Source organism: Hippocampus comes, unplaced genomic scaffold (assembly GCF_001891065.2).
Source record: "Hippocampus comes isolate QL1 unplaced genomic scaffold, H_comes_QL1_v1.1 scaffold174, whole genome shotgun sequence".
Classification (NCBI taxonomy): domain Eukaryota; kingdom Metazoa; phylum Chordata; class Actinopteri; order Syngnathiformes; family Syngnathidae; genus Hippocampus; species Hippocampus comes.
Genome location: NW_017805983.1, coordinates 1035472 through 1055186, shown reverse-complemented (window position 1 = coordinate 1055186; position 19715 = coordinate 1035472). Strand labels below are relative to the sequence as shown.

Below are 19715 nucleotides of genomic sequence, written 5' to 3'. Positions count from 1 at the left end.
AGGGACAACTTAGAGTGTTCAATCAGCCTGCCATGCATGTTTTTGGAATGTGGGAGGAAACCGGAGTACCCGGAGAAAACCCACGCAGGCCCGGGGAGAACATGCAAACTCCACACAGGGAGGCCGGAGCTGGAATTGAACCCGGTACCTCTGCACTGTGAAGTCGACGTGCTAACCACTAGACTACCGGGCCGCCTGATCTGTAAATTACAAACAAAATAATAATTTGAGTAATTTTTTTTAAAGAACAGTCTAAAATTCCGTTTGGTCGGTTCCGTCATGTTTATACAGTATACCCACCGTACACAATATTGGATTGGTCTTCGAAGATTGGTCAAAATCCTCTAAATGAATGGCAATGAATGAGTTAAAGAATGAGCATGATTTTTATTTTTATTTTTTCAAAATGGCTAAAGAATTATTTAAATTTACAGACAGATCAACTTTTTTTAACCTCGTCTCCAATTGACCAGGGTCATCTGTCACTTAATAAAATCAAATCAAATCTGGCCCTTGAAAACAATAGAGTACTTAGTCCAACCCTGTCATGTGGCTGGGTCCGTGCACGTTTAATAGTGGCTGTCAAACAAGGAAGTGTAGTCTGGTGTGGCACACTTGGGTGTTAGTTCCTCATTTCTCGTCTCGCTGTGACGAGAATGGACAAAGGGGACGCTTGACAGCAAAGGTAGGCAAAGAAGAAGAAATGCTCAATTTTGAACCTTATGTTTATATTGATTATATGTACTTTTGTTTTGGTTGGTCAGGAATCATCCAGGTTAATCACTGCAAGAGAGCTGCAGATGAGTAACCAGCTCAGTCAGGTATTTCATTACAATTTGATCATGCAACCCTAAAATGTTTCATTGGGAGCCCATCTATGTTTTTTCTTATTGTTGCCATAGATATAGATATAATGTGTTCACAAATTGCTCATATGGGGAATGAAACATGCATTTGAATTTATAATTTGTGGCCATGAAATAAGCATGATTTGCACATGAAACACTAATGTGTGGGTTTTTAAAGAGGTGTGTCAAACGAGCTGTCGCGGGCGACATTGTGATTATAGTTTCCCTCAGAAGACATGATGTGACGTGCAGTTTGTCAAGCATAAAACCAGTGGCAACATTTTGTCACCTTTAACTACAATCAACTTAATTTTAAGTCCCTTTCTTGATGTACATTTACAACAATATTTTTCAAGAGAAGCATTTGTATGCACATTGTAATGGGAATTTGACATATAACAGCGCTAAATGGAAGTAACTGTTCGTACTATTGAATGCTGATCAGTTATTTTGCGGATAAGCAAAGTTGCCTGCACATGCACTAGTCTACTCTGTGTAGCTGCTCAAAATGCTGATTGCGCTGACCTTCACCACCTCCAACAAGATAAAATCAGAGCGCAAGACACATGCGCTGACCTTCACCACCTCCCAACAAGATAAAATCAGAGCGCAAGACACGGAGGGGGCGGGAGAAGGCTCCCTTGACAGATCTGAGAACGGTGGCCCTCCATGTTTTTTTCCTTTTCTTTTTCTTTCTTCAATAAATCTCATCATTTTTTATAAATACTTTCGTTGTCTTGGTTTCCCTGGACAAGACAACATGTTAAAAGTCACACCTAAACGTTAAATCTTAATATAAATGTTAAACCGAATGTTAAATCCGCCATTTTAAAATCTATATGTTTGGGCCCTTATAAAATATGCAATCATATGCAAATTCGAAATGCCAGAAACCGGAAGCACCAAAATAAAAACCCGAGGAGCGTTGACTGTATATCGAAACATAAAACATCTGATCCAGAAAAAGTGACTCTTGGCAATACAGGCCATCATAGTGATAATTAGAACCTTAAATAACAATAATGAGCACATTGAATTTTAAGTGTCATTTTTACCAAGGTTGCGAGATTTATGACATTTTTCCAAACATGTTTGTAATCTGATGCCTGAGACTCACCTCCAGAAGAGGAAACGCTTGCTGGTTGAAAACCCAGAAAGTACACCTAAGATGCTTCCTTATGCGTACCCGCTTGATCCTGAGACACACCCAGCTCCGGAGTGTACGCTGTCATTATTTCAGTGGCAAATCGAACAGGAATCGCGTAGGTATGAAGATGTCCCTCCCGAGTTGCTGAACTTGCAAGATGGGGACGGCGACACGTAAGTATCACGGACATGTTTTTTGGGGGGTGGGGGCAATGAAGGCGCATAGTTGACATCAGCAACGTCACGGAACATTACCAAATATAAATGTCATAAAAGATATATACAGTACAATGAAACTCTTTCATTCTACTTATACCACCCTCCCCCTCACACAGATGCTTGTAACACATTTAAACTTATTAAAACAAAAACGTCTTTCTAACATAACATGTTTAGAAAGTACGTATTGTAGTGTCTGTACATGCCTGTGCCTTGAAGAGGCACAGAGGCCTCTTTTGCCATTTTTGCTATTTTTGTTATCTACTGAAGTTGAATTGAAATGGATGTAATATTCTTCGAAAGTGTTGGTGGTGGCTTGATGACTCAGTGGGCAATTCTGCTGACTGCCAAACCATGTGAGTGCCTTTCAGTAGTGATGCTGGCAGGTGAAAGTTGCATGTTGTCAGAAAGTGTTGCAACTAAAATTTGCATTATTTCAAACCACAGCTATATTGATAACTCATTTCTTGGTACATTTAACTGATCTGCATGAGTACTTTTCATTTAGTTTTTGAATCATCAGTGAGCTGCGTTAAATCCTCAAGTCAAGTGTGCACTGTGTAAATAACTCAGCATTGGCTCAGTCCCTTTTGGGCGAAACATTGGGGTAGCTAATTCACCCTATTTGGGTTGCTTTTGACCAAGCAGACCAAGATATATGTGACTGACGTAGACAGAAAAACAAAAATATACAATTTGTCATGAATAAATGATAATGTTGGGACCAATTCTATGAAAATGACACACTTGTTGTTAATCACGTCCTCATTGGTTGTGAATGTCTCAACCTTGTCACATTTATCTCTCTTACAGATGTCTTCACATAGCTGTGGCCCAAGGCCGAAGAGCTCTGGTTTACATGCTCGCTTCCAAGATGGCCAACTATGGCGCTTTAGAGGTGAAGGAGCGCAATGGGCAGGTATCGGAGCTCCCCCTTTGTTTACAGGGTGTCTATTAAGTCTTTTTACAATTCAGCATGCGTGTAGCTGTCCCTTGGAACAAATGAACAAATGAGTCTCGGCCTTGCTTGTCCAGACGCCGCTTCAGGTCGCGGCGGCGGCCAATCAGCACCTAATCGTTGGCGACCTGCTGCTGCACGGTGCGGACATCAACACCAGAGACTCGTGGGGCCGCTCGCCTCTACACGTGTGTGCTGAAAAAGGATTCTACCTCTGTTTACAGGTTAGGAGTTGACTATTTTGCAAAGTTAGTTTTGATATGCATCTGATTTCGGGAAACACTTTTTTATTCACTGAAAAAAAAATCACCAGGCCCAAAGAGTTGCCTAATATAAAAATCATACTTTAGTGCCATATTTTGGCATTTTAATGCTAAGGAAATACCATATGTTGAATTACAGTGATCCCTCGCTATTTCGCGGTTCGTTTATCGTGGCTTCAATGTATCGCGGGTTTTTTCAAACATTAAAAAAAAAAAAAAAAAAAAAAAAATTTAAATTTAAATATACATGGAGTACAGTACTGTATATGGTGTTCTATGTGACTCGCTGTTGTTTTGCAGCTTCTCGCGGACCGTTTGCGGACTTAAATATATATATATATATATATTTTTTAACCTGTATATGGTAATTGGTCGCTACTTCGCAGATTTTCGTTTGTCGCGGGTGGTTTTGGTCCCCATCAACCGCGATAAACGAGGGATTACTGTAGTTGAAGACCTTCATGTGTTGCTTTGCCACCGTCCTGTGGCATCTAAAGGCAGTTACAGTTGTGTCTTGATATTGATATACGAGTGACCTGACTGGTGAGTTTTTCCAGATGCGATCTGTCATTTTCTTGCTTTGTCTTGCCAGCGAATACTGCACAGTACTTGAGAGATGGACACTGTATGGGTGAACTCAACTTCAAGTCTAACTCACATCACAATAAGCAGCAGTTTGGCAGATAGTGAACAATTGTTGAAAAAAGGGGCTCTAAGCGTTTTAATACCACTTCCAGTTAATGTTTTGTATATTAACCAAGTCTAAAACGTTGCCTTAAGAATGTCCCTGCTTGCTTAATGCTAACTCATAATGGAAGACGCCAATGACGGGCTACCAGGCACCATTGATAGTGGCAGTGTTATAACCTTTTAAGCCACGAATGGACAACTGCTGGCCCACGGGCTGCAAGCAACCCTAATCTGACTGTCCCCTTAATTACTTGATTAATTTAAAAAAAAAAAAAAAAGTTTTTAGTTTTTTTTTTTTTTTAAGGTGGGCAATTGTAAACATGTTTCCTTTACTACATTGGAACCCTGAATACTTGTGGCTCAGCGCCATTTCCCCCAAATATTTTAAAATGTTTTTTTTAATTTTGCTTTTTTTCTGGATGTAGAAAACCCTGTTTTATTTTTGTGAAAATGTGTATTGGATCGGCGGCCCAGTAGTCCAGTGGTTAGCACGTCGACTTCACAGTGCAGAGGTACCGGGTTCAATTCCAGCTCCGGCCTCCCTGTGTGGAGTTTGCATGTTCTCCCCGGGCCTGCGTGGGTTTTCTCTGGGTGCTCCGGTTTCCTCCCACATTCCAAAAAAAACATGCATGGCAGGCTGATTGAACACTCTAAATTGTCCCTAGGTGTGAATGTGAGCGTGGATGGTTGTTTGTCTCTGTGAGCCCTGCGATTGGCTGGCAACCGATTCAGGGTGTCCCCCGCCTACTGCCCGAAGACAGCTGGGATAGGCTCCGGCACCCCCGCGACCCTAGTGAGGTTCAAGTGGTTCAGAAAATGAATGAATGAATGAATGAATGTGTATTGGATGTTTAGAATTTTTATTTGTTGTTAGCATTGGGAATAACAATAATAATAATAATAATAATAATTTTCTAAAATCTCCCCAAATTCTTAAAAAAAATAATGATTCCATATACATTTTCTATGAAAAATGGGGAGAACACAATATACAGTAATGACAATATAACAACACTGACATATTTTCTTTATCTTCTGCAAAAAAAAACTGCACGTTAATAAATCAGCTCTTCCTCATTTGTGTTTTATTATACTGCCACCCGGTGGCCAAGTCATGCACACCAGAGGGAGCCGCAATAAATGAATCATGATGCACAAACTCTTTACATTGAAGGCAATGTGCCATAAGTCGCTGGTACACTCGCCTGACTTGTGTGTGGGCAGTGGAAATGCTTTGCTTCTTTGGGGAGGCTGGAACAGATTTAGAATGCTTTTAGTCATATTTGGGGCTGTCGCTGTAGTTCCAGAGTCAGAAGAGTGAAGAAGTTGCCTAAACAGGTCTGCATATGTGTTACTCCGTGTCTCCACAGAGCATCTGGAAGACTTTCTCCGGATGTTTACAGATGATTGACACAGAAATGCTCAATTTTGACGGTAGGTGTTTTTGTTTTCACCATTTATCCAGAACAGCGCAAGGGCACACTTGAAACACCGCATTATTCCCCTTGGAGGTCAAACGCCACTTCATGTCGCAGTGTTGTCTCACAATGCGGTTGAAAATGAGTGGAGGAGACTGTCTCATTCTCGTACCCTGGACAAGCATCAGTGCCAGTACCAGCAAAGGGAACTGCTGCAAAGGAAAAACATTTATGTTCAATGTGTGAAGGCTCTGTTGCACATGGGCGCCTCCTGTGGGACGAAGGTGCGCAAACACACTTAGTCATCTCACAAACTTGAGCGCACCCCTCACTTGACTCCAGGAGGGAAAATGGCTAATTTGAACAGTTTCACTGAGGGGTGTACTCACTTTTGTTGCCAGTGACTTAGGCATTATTCGCTGAGTTGTTTTGAAGGGACAGTAAATGCAAAGTGTTATACCAGCAGAGTGTCATTTATTCAGTGCTATCCCATGAAAAGATAACACTGACCAAAATGAGAGGGGTGTGCTCACTTTTGTTATCTCGTGTTCATGAAACACACAGCCCAGTTGAAACCGCGACACAGGTCATTTGTCTTCCTGCAGGACTTAAAAAGTGGACTGACGTGTTGGCACATGGCAGCCGAAGAGGCCAATTGTCAACTGTTGCGCGTCTTCCTCGAGTGGCCATCTGCCTTGAGCAGCCTCAACCACAAGGTTACATCAGAGCAACATGAGAGTGGCGAGCCCCCCACATAGTGTGCTGAGGTGGCAAAAGGGACATCATTCAAGATTCTCTCTCACACTTACCACTGAAATACTCTGAGATACAACTGCATTTTTTTTTTGGCCCAAAAACACCATTGAATGCTCCCTCTCATGACTGAAACAATTTCACACATATGCACACAACTAGTGTTGGGGAAAATGAAGCTTCATGAAGCGCCTGTGGTATTTTTGACTGCCAAGATGGCGGACTTGGTTGAAAGATAAAGGCTGCTTTAAACCAAGACTACCATGTAGTAGAATCAAAAATTATTGAAAGTGCTTCATAAATCGTCATTTGTTGAAGATGATGCACAATAGTTTGAAACCCAAACCCCACTTTAAAACCCTGCTTTGAAACCCGAACGCTATTTTGAAATTCTTCTTTGAAACCATACTCCTACTCTAAAACCCTACTCTGAAATTCTAAACTCACTTCAAAATCCTAATTTGAACCCCTAATCCAATTTTGAAACCTAACCTTGAAAACACTTCAAAAACCTAGACCTACTTTCATTTCCTTCATTAATTCATTTTCCGATCTACATATCCTCACAAGGGTCGCTGGAGGTGCTGGAGCCTATTCCAGCTGTCTTCGGGCAGTAGGCGGGGGCCACCCTTGAACCGGTTGCCAGCCAATCGCAGGGCACACACAGACGAACAACCATCCGTGCTCACAATCACACCTCGGGACAATTTGGAGTGTTCAATCAGCTTGCTATGCATGTTTTGGGAATGTGGGAGGAAACCGGAGTACCTGGAGAAAACCCACGCAGGCCCGGGGAGAACCACGGGGCCCCCCTAGACCCACTTCAAAACCCTAATTTGAAAACCTAAGCCCACTTTGAAACACGACTTTGAAACCCTCACCCTTCTTTGAAACCCCATTGCGAGTTTGAAACCCAACTATCAAACCCTAACCGTGTGGAAAAAACATAAGCACACACTACTGAAAATTCTTTTGCTGACCCGCATGCACACACACACACACACACACACACACACACACACACACACACACACACACACACACACACACACACACACACACACCGAGACGCTCTCACGAAAATCTACTAAATGCTGTCACATTGTGTGTGTGTGTGTGTGATAGGGAGAGTAACGGTGAATGATCTCTCACATTGTGCTTGTTGCAGAGCTTCAGCGAAAACACGGCCCTGCACGTGGCCAGCTCCTTGCAAAACCATCCCGCTCAGCCGGAGGCGCTGAAGATGCTGATGAGAGGCGGAGCCGACCCTACGGCCAGAAACTTGGAGAACGAGCTCCCCTGGCAACTGGCGCCAGGAGGACCCATTGGTGAGACGGTAAGCTTGAAAGAATTATTCAGGCACAGGCCCCAGCAGAAGTGACAACACATATTTGAAGTCAAATTCCCAGCCAGTTTCTGACATGTTTGGAATCAAATACAGGACTGACCTTGTCATTTCCAAACTAGGCTCTGCGCCTTGCTTTCATTTCATTCTGACTGAATGTAATTTTTATTTATTTATTTTTTTATTCTTCAGGTGCATCAGATCCTCAGGGGCCAACATCTTGATGCTTAAAAGTACTCCAGAACAGAACACTGTCAGTCAGACAGTCTATCATGTAAATATTTGCCTCACAAAGGCAGATGGTGGTTGTTTCAATGAAACAAATCATTTTGATGTAATACTCAATGAGCAAACATACACATCCATCCATTTTCCGATCCGCTTATCCTCACCACGGTCGCGAGGCATGCTGGAGCCTATCCCAGCTGTCTTCGGGCAGTACGCGGGGGAACATTGTGCTTGTTGCAGAGCTTCAGCGAAAACACGGCCCTGCACGTGGCCAGCTCCTTGCAAAACCATCCCGCTCAGCCGGAGGCGCTGAAGATGCTGATGAGAGGCGGAGCCGACCCTACAGCCAGAAACTTGGAGAACGAGCTCCCCTGGCAACTGGCGCCAGGAGGACCCATTGGTGAGACGGTAAGCTTGAAAGAATTATTCAGGCACAGGCCCCAGCAGAAGTGACAACACATATTTGAAGTCAAATTCCCAGCCAGTTTCTGACATGTTTGGAATCAAATACAGGACTGACCTTGTCATTTCCAAACTAGGCTCTGCGCCTTGCTTTCATTTCATTCTGACTGAATGTAATTTTTATTTATTTATTTTTTTATTCTTCAGGTGCATCAGATCCTCAGGGGCCAACATCTTGATGCTTAAAAGTACTCCAGAACAGAACACTGTCAGTCAGACAGTCTATCATGTAAATATTTGCCTCACAAAGGCAGATGGTGGTTGTTTCAATGAAACAAATCATTTTGATGTAATACTCAATGAGCAAACATACACATCCATCCATTTTCCGATCCGCTTATCCTCACCACGGTCGCGAGGCATGCTGGAGCCTATCCCAGCTGTCTTCGGGCAGTACGCGGGGGACACCCTGAACCGGTTGCCAGCCAATCGCTGGGCACCAACAGTCGAACAACCATCCGCGCTCACACTCACACCTAGGGACAATTTGGAGTGTTCAATTAAACTGCCACGCATGTATTTGGAATGTGGGAGGAAACCGGAGTACCCGGAGAAAACCCACGCAGGGACAAGGAGAACTTCATTCCAAGAGTACACGTTGACAACATTTTTGTGTGGGATTCATACTTTAAAAAAAATTCAATTCAATGCATGAAATTGAGCACATAACTCTTGGAGCACCTGAATGTAAAATAAGTAAATGTTTCTCAGAATCGGGACTCAAACCATCCATTTTGACGATAATGTACTTTTTTCTTATGCGGATGTAAACACAGCACTGGGTACCTTATGTACCATACGTGCATGTGTATAATGGACTGCTTAAGATGACCGACCAAATTCCTTGTGAATTTTAACATCAATAATATATATACTGTAACAATAAAGGGGCCTCTAAATGGCAACTGAGAGTCATGGAATAAAGCGTGTGCATTCGCCTTCCATATATTTATTTCCTTTTTTTTGTTTTTGTTTTAAACTTCATGTCCTCACCACTTTCCACTTAAATGTTTTCAATCATTGCCAGACAGTCTAATCACAATAGAAAAGTGTTCAAATCCCGAAGGAGTGAACAGGAGGCATTTGCCATGTCATTATTTTTATATTTATGTTTCATATTTGTCTCACAAACATTAAACTTACACATCAATGGCACAAATATTGCTCGGTTTTAAAAGATCAGACCAAGAACACACGAACAATGTGGCAATAAACCTGCGAGGTTACAGAAAGAAAGCAGACGATGACAAGCAATGTATTGGTTGGTTGGTTGGCACATTGTAATATTTCAGAGGTATTTTACTGTACTCCAGGAAATAATCTAGTTTATCCCTATGTAGACAGTGGCTGTTTTTTTCCCCTTAAGGCGTGAAATGAGAAACGAGGCAAGAAACGAGAGACTACTGCATCGCAACGGACAACAGCAGAATGAACACATTACATATATATTCAATATTAGATTACTCTTAAATATTTCAAAAATAAAATTATATATGTAGCATATATTTAATCATAAGTGAAGGATAACACACTCTTGCATACAACAGCCTCTTTCTTTAAACGTACCCTCACAGTTATTTCCTGCAATTTGATCGTTTCTGTTAATTATATTTAACGATAGAATTTGTGAATGCAGTAGCAATAGCTAGACTAAACTATACATTCAGTTTGAGAATAGAATAGAATATAACTTTCATGTCACGATCACAGTGTTCTCTACTTGTTTTTTACTTTAAAGAGTTGCTGCTGAAGATACGGCTGCGGCTGTTGTTGTGCCCATTGTTCTTTCGTCCCTCTGCTGGTCGCTCTACACCTCTGTGGGGTTCGTTTGCTCTTCTTTAAGGTCTGAGAAGTGTGGTTCTTCACCTGCGCAATGTGCGAAGTGGCTTGTGATAACGTGTGTTGAGAATTGAGGATCAAGAAATGGAACCCACTTTACACATGTGACTCATCCAAGTCTACGTCAACGGGGGAAAGGGGCAGACGGCGAGGCGAGCGCCGAGGCGAGCGCCGAGGCGACGGTGCAGACAGTAGTGGGGCGAGGAGGGGGTTTTCTGTGCCCTCGTCCTCGCTGAGTTGCAGCAGCGTGTTGCTTTGCGGCAGGAGCGAGGCGGTGTCCACGTCCTCCGGACTCTCTCGGATGCGGGGCGCCATTGGCGGAGGAACAAATGGAGTGGGCTGGAGGGGCAGTGGCAGAGGCGGGCCGGGAACCGGTGTCGTGCCCAGCACGGGGAGTGGCGGGGGGAGAGGCGAGGAAGTGCGGGACAAAGGGGAGCTGGTTCTTGAGAGGGTAAGTGGGGAGCCAGGATGGGGAGGTGGTGTTGGGGTGGAGGTGCGGGAGATGGAGGGGGGCGGGGAAAGGCTGCTGCGGAGGCCCCACTGCTCTCGTTTCTCCTTGGTAGTCATGGTAGGAGCAACCTACAGAGAATAAATACAGTACCAGAGGGGGCGGGGTCAGGAGGGTATCTAATGAGCCTCATTAATAAAAATAATGACGTGCTGCCATCTTGTGGCATCTTGGTGCCAAGCAACTACACTGAAGAGCGCTCATAAAAAAAATCACTGAATACAATCTTCACACAAGTGAGCACACACCTCACAATTTTGGTGAATAATTGATCTTTTCATGAAACAGCGCTGTAGAAATAATAGTCTGCTATAACACAGTTTTTAATGTATAAATAACAACAAAATCGCGTACACTTCTTTTTTTCTAATGGCCCAAAAGTCAAAAATTTGTGTGGCCACCGTCATTCAAGAATGAATAGCTGAGTCTTGAACTATTTTGTGGAGACAGTTTTTCAAGATGGACATTGATAACTTTACATTGGAAAGTGTCATTTCTTTTTTGCTGTCTGATGAAGAGATTAACAAAGTGTTTCCAAAAATGTGTGCCCTCACACTCTGTCTATTCATAGCCGTGTTGTTAGCAGTGGAAAATCAGCTATTTTCAGTTAATATGATTAAATTTGAAGTTGCTAAACAGGTCATGAACAGTCAGTATAAATGTTAAAAACAAAACAAAAAAAAAACACCAAAACAAAACAAAAAAAACACTAACTGCCATGGAATTCAGCGGTTGGTCGTTACGTCGAATTGACGCTCAGATTATCGGAGGCCCTTGGAAAAAGTTCCCCCTGGACCCACAAAGTTTGCGATCCCCATCAAAAATAACATACATTCAGAGATTGGCACCTGTGTTTTTGCAGGGCTGTGCAGATCGGCGATGACGGTGGCTGATGAGGCGGCGGGCACTTCCAGTGTGGGGGGCTTGGATACGGCGTGATTGGCCTTCCTGCCCTCGATCGGAACATCTGCGCCGCTGGGGCTCAAAGGCGTGCTGCCCCCCACACACGTTTGCTGCCTTTGTGTTTCCGTAAAGGTAACCGACCTCTTTTGGTCTCCTTGAGCTGCTGAGGGGCACACACGCATGTTGTCGTGGTCAAAGACAAGGCCATCGCAGCATATCTTGAAGTGTCAAGAACACCAGCACCACTAAAGGAGGCAGGGGCGGTAGGCGAGGGGGTAGGAGGGGGTGCAAGACAGACATGCAGAGCGCCCCACTGGGTGAGGTTGCGGACAGAGGGGTGGGCCATTGCACAGTGGAGAGGAAAGGTTACGGGGCGCGTCTCACCTTCACAGTCCAATAAAGTTTCTTTATTTTGAAACAAAAGGCGTGAGACAGAACAGAGTGAGAAATGTCAGTTTGGTGTCCGGGGATACAACAAACATTGGAACAGACACGGGGTGTGAAAGGGGAGACGGATGAGCTCACGATGACATCTTTGTGTGCGTTCGTTCAAATTTGATCAAGAACTTGAGCTAATTAGTCGACTCTATAGAGTACAGCGTGTGCTTCTGAAGACAGGTGCTGTTACCCAGAGGTTTGGTTTTGGGTTGGATGCTCCTTCGAGTTGTGGAGAGACGAGCTCCAGAACGACCACGGGGCTCATTTTTTGGAATGGACAACAGGGGGCGCCTCAGCTGCAAGAAGAAAAAGAAAAAGGCCTTATCGAAGAGAAAACTTGAATTGGGGAGCACATCAGAATGGCATCGAGGGCCCCGAAGGATTCATCGGTCAGTCAATACAATCGCCTTTTTCGAAATAATCTTACTTGGCTGGAGTTTTGAAACTGATACATTTTCTTCATTTCTCATGAAACAGTTTATGTTGTGAAACATCAGAGTCGCGCAGAATGATGTCCTACTTGCAACATTTGTCCGCTGCATGTAGCTCTGAATTCATTCAATCCAATACACACATTTCCTGAGGTGATGATGTGGGCTGACCTTGCACGAACACAACCAACATTTACAACAACACTGCTGGGTCGTAGTGGTCGGCTTGTGCTGCGCCAAGGCGCGACATTGCTTTGACATCAAAATCTTCTGTTCCTCTGCTGTCACCAACAGCAACAAATGGAATCTCCATTAAGATTCACAAAACGCTTTTTACCTGTCTCAGGCCTCTCTTCCTCCCCAGCGGAGGCTGGATGAGTAGGTTTTGCTGACCAGGCTCGCTCTGTACACTGGCAACCCTAGGAACAAATGCAAATGCACATACAACGAACTGAGAAGTAAGAAGCGCAGGAAAAATAAAAATAAAATAAAAACAGCGCCGGCCACCTTTGCACCAACTCTCTGACCACAACAACTATTCTACTCACTACACAACACACGTAGTTTGCTATGATTCATACACAACAGGGGATGGAGGGGCTGGGGGGCGGGGTCTGAAGTAGCAACCGTGTTTGGACTTTGACCTGGTGGATATATTTGAATCAAATTTCTTACAGAACAGGAAAGGGCCAACATGCGTTGCAGTTGCTACCACAGCTCACCCCCTTGCCCCGACAGATTGGTATCCACAGTTGGACGCCCAATTTGATCAGCGAGAAGCCTGATAGACATGTAAACAATGTGACACACCATGGCACCGATGATGGCTAGAAAGACCCACGGCTAACAGAAAAAGGAACTGAACACCTGGATCACAGGACCCCCCAAAGTTATGTTGGTATTTAGTTGGGCAGGGAAAGCCTGGTTAGGATAGCGCAGCTGATGAGCTGAAAAGATGAGGGTCAGTGCGGAGCTCGGGGGAAGGGCACACAGACAAACTCACATTTTACCCACAGCGAGAGAGAGAGAGAGAGAGAGAGAGAGAGGGACAGGTAAGGAGAGGGAGGAGTGTGACAGGCCGAGGTGACTTGACTGAATGTGGATGAGTGATCGAACGGAGAGGCAGCCAATAGAGAAGGGCTGTCTGGAGGCCAAGCCCCTCCCACTGTTGGACAGATGCACTGGACACACACAGACAGAGGGTGGGGGGCACTGTACCTAGAGAGGTTACCCTCCTGCAGAAGGCCCTGGGACTCATCTAGCACATTGGGTTCACTGTAAAAAGGGCGGGAGGCGGAGGGGGAGGGGAGAGCGGGAATTTACGCTGTTAAGTCCACATCCATCAGCACTCGCGTCACCTCCTGGTGGCTAGGGAGAGCTGCGGCTTTTCAAACATTCCTACCACCAGTTGCCAAGTCAATACAAAACACATTGTCATACACACCAAAGCCAATGGAGGCAAGTAGGGTTGGGCATCGATAACCGAGCGGAACATTCCGGCTCTCCCAGAATCGTTCAGGTTTTAAAATGACGCAAAATTTGGATTTCTAGTTAGCTCCGCTGAAGAAGCATGAACAAAGAGGAGTCAATAGAACATGGGTGTGTGCAGCGCACAGCCCCATCCCAGCCAATAGAGCGGGCGCGTGGCAGCGCATCAAGGACCCGGCGGGTGGCAAAGGCCGGTCGGTGCCGTTGCGCATCTGTGGGGCCGTTTCCGCTGCCCGCTGCGCGTCGGAAGCTGTCGAACATGAACGAAGAATAACTACAAGAAATGTGTGCGTGCAGCACGCAACAATCCATACCTTCGAAAACTAAGCAGGAAACGAGTGCAAGCATCAAGCTCACAAGTGGCTCAGCGGTGATCAAAAGTGAACAAAAATGACCATTCTTCTACTCAGTGCAACACGTCATAAAATTCTATCATGCAAAGGAGGTTTCAAAGATGTTAAAACACTTTCAGATTCACTGAAAAGAGTTGACTGCATGTGGGGCGTCTGAGACGTTCCCTACGGCTCTGAACTTCGGCTCCGACCCCTCAGCCTGGTACCACGCTAGTCGGAATCGGGTAAGAAATCCAGCAAAATAACTCTTGGGCAACATTGTTAAAATGTTAAAATGAAACTAAAACAACAAATGCAAATGGGCAGCTAATATTTAGCTTAGCATTCGCCGCATATACAAAGTACATATACAGTACATGCAGATACGTACGGCATATGTTTTCAAAGACTTTTTAGATGAGATACACTTTTATTGTGACTCCCTCAAATGCATTGTTTGTGTGTGTCGTAGGTTTTTTTTGTTCGTCTATAGAAAAACAACACAAGGTTACCCCATAAATGGGTGTTCAAAGGCATGATTTAAGTACCTGCTGCAATACTGGATTTTCTTGAGCTTGTAAAAAAAATAAAGCCCTATTGTGAACAGTTCAATTTCAAACGGTCGATATTAACATACTGGTTAAAAATAGGCCTTTGAGAAATTCCGAGTGAATTCCACAAACTGTAAAAAGCTCATAAAATGTAAAAAACAAGAGAAGGTCAAAATGATTTCATCTTCCCAAATTAACTGGTTAGTGCCCTCATTTTAAATCATGCATTTATTTTTTAAAACATATCGAAATTGAGAATCATTCGGAATCGAGGAACCAGAATCGGAATTGTCTATATTCAAACGATGCCCAACCCTAGTGGGAAGTACCCATGTCCAAAGACTTGATATTTTTTAAGCAATCTGTACTTTCCTGGAGCATTTATTTTTCTCACGACTTTTAACTTTTACTCTCGACATTTGTAAACTGATAGCCGTCCTTTCTACTCCTTGGTGAAAATGTTACTTTTTTTCACCATCACAGGATGACAACATAACCTAAAAAAGAAGTCAATAGAGGTTAAGTCAACTGCGGGTGAGATCTGGATTGACATCATGGGAGTCTTAAAAGGCAGCAAAAGCAGGGACAACAGCAACATGGAGCAACGTGAACCAGGGAGCGGATACGCCTGAACCAGAGTCATATCAATCAATTATTCAATCAATCAGGCAATATATCAATTATTCCCCATCTATGGCCTGATTTTAGAGAATTGTGTGATGTTGATGGCTAAAAGAATGATATGTGGCAAAGGTATTATAATGAGTCAACCTAAAAATGACCAGATTCTGCTGTTCAATAAATCCCTGTCTAGTGAAAAAAATAGTGCGATGTATTGTTAAAAAATAAATAATAATAAAAAATTAAGCATTTTTTGTGACCCAACATGAGTAAATATATGGAAGATGGCATGAAAACTCTGAAAGAACTATTTTTTTTTTTTATTGTGCAATGTGTTTTTAAAGCCACCTTTGTAGATAACCGACAGTAAAAAAATCTTTTTTTGCTTTGTAATTAAGTACATTTCATAGTACTTCTTTATTTTTACTTAAGCACATGTCAGGGGTTGAATCAGTACTTCTAGTTTTAACTTTTTTTTTTTTTTTTAAACACAATATTGTTAAATAGAAAGTGTGTGACTGACTTGGCCTCTCCCACAGATATTAAATTGTTACCTGTGACTGGGCAGCATGGTGCTGCGGGGGGCTTCTGGTTGCAGAGTGGCCGAGCCGGTGGCATGGCTGGAGAATCGGCGCTCTGATATAAGCCTGGGCAAGAACGTCTCATGCTCGCTCACGACACTGGGAATACTGATAGAGTCGTCTGGAAGGAGAGCGCACCAGAGGTCACGTCATACAAACATGTAGTAAGACAAGTGAAAGAACAACGCAACACAAAATGTCACTGACTCTCTTCATCGTCCTCATCAGTGCGACTGAGCGTGTCCTGGGAAGGTTGGCGGGATGGCTGGCTGTCCTGTTCCCAAACAGTGCCAGTGCCTGTGTTGGAGCGCGACATTGTGGCCAAACTCAGGCGGTAGGCCGACGTGGAGGTGCCCACTGTGCTGATAGATGTCTTGCCTTGGTACGCTACAGGGAAACCGCATTGTTCAGAACGTGCTCAGAGGATACGCAGAAAACTATTGCGGGGAGGGACGCTGACCAGAGCCGCTGTGGACAGCCTCCTTGAGGATCTTGAGTTCATTGTTGAATTCGGCAAACAGCGAACTCTTGCACAGAGGTCGCGGGATGAAGCGCCGCTCAAGCTGGTCAGCGATATGGTGACGTGCTGTGATCTCCTCCTGAGAGTCAGCTGGCTGTGTCAATAACTAGACAAATTGATGAAAGAGGGTGAGCACATGAGAGCGCTCGAAACAAATGAAGGAAGTCCGGCACTGGTGCTTCACCTTGCACTGTATGAAGGGCCTCAATAGGACAAAGATGGGGATGCGGGCTCGCACAATGAAGTCAATGAAGTCCCAGAAGGCAAGACCACCCACCTTCCTGAGAGCCATTTCTTTCACCTGCAGACTCAGGCGATACCACTGGTTCCCCAGGGAGCGCTCGAAGCACACCAACACCACTTTCAGAGCTGTGGATGCAAGAAAGCAGAATGACAATGACAAGAAGGAGGAGCAAATGACACATTACACCAGAGGTTCTCAAATGTGTAAATAAGTGATGTTGCATGTGCATACTCAATGTGCATACTTACAAATCGTCAGCATAATAGCACACATGTTATTACGCCAAGTAATTTTTAACTTATTGTCACAACAGCAATGCAAAACAGCCATGGCTTTGTGCTTTGGAGATGCTCAGCCATCCAGGTGATGGCAATCTGGAAAGTTTGATTCACGACAGCTTGAATTTGTTGTTGGGGTTTTTTTTTTTTTTTTTATTCTTGCTTTCCAAAAAAGTTGAAATAAACTAAAGTGACCATGCTAAGAAGCTAATGAATGGGGGACTGGTGCACCAATAACACATTATAAAAGTAATGACTCCTCTCTACCTTAGCTTTGGGCCAATCAAAAGCTCGGGTATTATAGTAACTAACATATTGTCACATAAATGTGATACAATGACACAAATAGTTTTTTTTTTTTTTTAATAAAAAGGAATAAAGTCCAAAAGCAAGGTCTTTTCCAAAATTAAAGGCATAACATTATGAGAATAAAGGTATACTTTGGAAATTCACAAGTTAACAGATGACTTTCCCCCCCTCCGTAAACATAATTTTTAATAGCATCACAACATATTTTTGGAAGGACTTTTTCTCTTGAAAATATTAATATTTGTCATCATAACTTTCGGACTTTTTTCCCCCTTGAAAACATGTAATTTTTTTTTTTTTTTAATTCCAATGACTGTTTAAGCTAGTTATTTTTAATTGCCATTAGGATTATTGGCGGTCCCTATAAAAATATCCCCTCTGGAAAATCTTAAGAACCCCCTGGACTACAGTATCAGATAGTACCCAGATACGCCGCTTGGCTGGTGGACTCGGCCAAACCCTCTCTGCGCAGGTCCTTGCCCGTGTCACCAGGGGTGGAGCAGTGAGCCGGTGAAGCGTCCAGCATGAAGTTCTTGGTGCGGGATGTGGAGATGATGCGTGGCGGCAACAGAATGTTGATGACCGTCTGCAGCAGCAGGAATATTTCCGGCTGCTCAAGGTGGGGACTGTCTATGAGGAACACATTTATATACTGCAAATAAAGACTCTGTATTTTTTTTGTTCTTTTCAGAAATTAAGAGACTAATAAAAAAAAAGAAGAAGAAAAGAAAAAAACAACTTAATGATATATGTGTAAGGTTATACCTTTGCTTCCAGACCCAACAGTGAGCACAAAGGGGATTAGCAAGTTCAGTAGCATCCCTTCTCGCCTCTCCTGATTGGTGAAAGGGGAGATCACGTGGCTGAGGGGGAAGTCTTCCTTCAATGCCTGTTTGAAATAAATATTTTAACAAACACAAGAGAAATCCTGACATCTCTAGTTTGAAGCCGCATGAATCAGAACTAAACACTCTTCCAAACATCAACACTTGAGAAGAGTGAGGCTTTTAATTTGAATTGTATGTTGCAATGAAGACTTTCAGTTCACAGTCGCGATTGAAAAACAACAACACATCAACTCAATGACTTCAAATCTGGTGTGTTGAAAGGAAAAAGACCACCAGCTAGATTCGAACCCACAGACAACAGTCTCCGAAAGTCTTTTGGGTGCTTATTAGACCAGTCTGTCGCTAGTTCTCCCGACTCTTAGACAATAAATCAGTTTCCTGTGTGGTCTGAAGAACCCAACCTGGATTTGTAAGGCGACCAACCGCACCACAGCTGTACTGAAAGGGAGCGGTGGGGAGAGGTAAGGGCTGAGGTGGAGCAGAGGTAAGCCGTCTGCAACGCTGGATGGGCCCACCACCCCCATCACCTGAACGCAAAACAAGAAATGCTTAGAACAGATGTGACAGTCATTGTAGTTTACGATGATGAAATGAAGCTTCATGAAACACTGAAGCTTTCCTGCCAGTTAGTTAGTTAGTTAATTAGTTAAATGAAGCTTCATGAAACACTGAAGCTTTCCTGCCAATTAGTTTGCACATGGTTCAAAGCTTCATTTGCTCCATGGTGCCATTAAGTGGTCAAGAAGCTGTTTGTCATGGATCACGTGGTTTTCTTGCAAATGACACACGCTCAAATCGGGGTTTCATTAGGTACGCACATTCTTGCTTGAAACACGCTCCGAAAAACAGGGGGAAGACCAGTCAAATCATAACACAATTAATATAAATAACAATGTTGCCGTCTTTTCCCCACTCCCTTGCTGATCAGTGATTGTATGTTAAGGCACCAAAGTGGAAGTCACAGGTATTTAGAAGTGAAAATTAGAGTCTTGCAATGTAAAAAAAAATATCTACAAAACCTAAAAAAGTAAGTGATCAACTGCCGTGTAAATGTAGTAAAAGTTAAACATACAAAGTACAGATACTGTAAGTACGTGGTGTCAGCCTATAGAAAGACATTTAGAAATGGTTGAGACAATTATTTGTCCCTTTCAAATTCACCCTGCGAGCCAGATCTAATGCCCTGTTGACTCCATTTCTTAGAAGCAAACGACGACGGGGACAAGAGCCGCGTTGTGCTTTCCATACCAGGTTGACGCAGACGTTGATGAGCGAACGAAGGTGAGGGAGGAAAGAGATGATTGGCTGCCGCTGGAGAGTCAGACAGATGCCTTCAATCAGGTTGCTGGCTGCTTCCCACTCCACCTGTCTCCTGGAAACCACAGAAGCAAGCAGCATAGGTTGCCACACACACACACACACACACACACACACACACACACACACACACACACACACACACACACACAACCACACACCCAAACAAAAACAAAC

General features: G+C 43.6%; 2 protein-coding genes and 1 long non-coding RNA gene across 15 annotated transcripts in view; 2 read left to right on the top strand and 1 right to left on the bottom strand.

Annotated features, from left to right (window-relative positions):
• Positions 1-254: 254 nt before the first annotated feature.
• Positions 255-1149, top strand: LOC109528408 (uncharacterized). Its single transcript, XR_002170678.1, has 2 exons — positions 255-685; positions 765-1149. It is a non-coding gene; the product is annotated as an uncharacterized LOC109528408 (long non-coding RNA).
• A 421-nt stretch (positions 1150-1570) lies between these two features.
• nfkbiz (nuclear factor of kappa light polypeptide gene enhancer in B-cells inhibitor, zeta) lies at positions 1571-8082 on the top strand. Of its 4 annotated transcripts, none has more exons than XM_019890946.1 (8): positions 1573-2168; positions 3027-3111; positions 3249-3395; positions 5495-5558; positions 5636-5826; positions 6148-6258; positions 7464-7631; positions 7833-8082. In XM_019890946.1, the coding sequence occupies exons 1-8, from the start codon at positions 1951-1953 to the stop codon at positions 7869-7871; spliced, it is 1023 nt and encodes a 340-aa protein (XP_019746505.1). In that variant the 5' UTR covers positions 1573-1950; the 3' UTR covers positions 7872-8082. The 4 variants fall into 4 exon arrangements, with proteins under 4 accessions (XP_019746504.1, XP_019746505.1, XP_019746506.1 ...); XM_019890947.1 differs by having other exon boundaries at positions 1574-2168; positions 3027-3132; positions 5660-5826; XM_019890944.1 differs by having other exon boundaries at positions 1575-2168; positions 3027-3132.
• Positions 8083-10077: 1995 nt separating this feature from the next.
• Positions 10078-19715, bottom strand: part of unc80 (unc-80 homolog (C. elegans)) — a 41951-nt gene continuing 32313 nt past the window's right edge. For 5 of the 10 annotated variants that reach the window (XM_019890927.1, XM_019890933.1, XM_019890928.1 and 2 more), the window contains 14 exons: positions 19470-19593; positions 18623-18748; positions 18139-18262; positions 17797-18003; positions 16727-16911; positions 16483-16648; positions 16230-16409; positions 15996-16143; positions 13668-13724; positions 12787-12868; positions 12209-12314; positions 11965-11985; positions 11526-11743; positions 10078-10748 (listed from right to left, as the gene is read on the bottom strand). In XM_019890927.1, the coding sequence (XP_019746486.1) occupies positions 10266-10748; positions 11526-11743; positions 11965-11985; positions 12209-12314; positions 12787-12868; positions 13668-13724; positions 15996-16143; positions 16230-16409; positions 16483-16648; positions 16727-16911; positions 17797-18003; positions 18139-18262; positions 18623-18748; positions 19470-19593 (2227 nt within the window). In that variant the 3' untranslated portion in view covers positions 10078-10265. The remainder of the gene's footprint in view (positions 10749-11525; positions 11744-11964; positions 11986-12208; positions 12315-12786; positions 12869-13667; positions 13725-15995; positions 16144-16229; positions 16410-16482; positions 16649-16726; positions 16912-17796; positions 18004-18138; positions 18263-18622; positions 18749-19469; positions 19594-19715) is intronic. The other 5 variants (XM_019890935.1, XM_019890936.1, XM_019890930.1 and 2 more) reach the window with 4 other exon arrangements.

Excerpts from the sequence above, each read along its gene's own strand:
- nfkbiz (XM_019890944.1), top strand. The coding sequence starts at position 1,951 with ATGCCTGAGACTCACCTCCAGAAGAGGAAACGCTTGCTGGTTGAAAAC. Across the intron at positions 2,169-3,026 it reads CAAGATGGGGACGGCGACAC|ATGTCTTCACATAGCTGTGG; the intron begins GTAAGTATCACG and ends TCTCTCTTACAG. Across the intron at positions 6,259-7,463 it reads TGAGCAGCCTCAACCACAAG|AGCTTCAGCGAAAACACGGC; the intron begins GTTACATCAGAG and ends TGCTTGTTGCAG.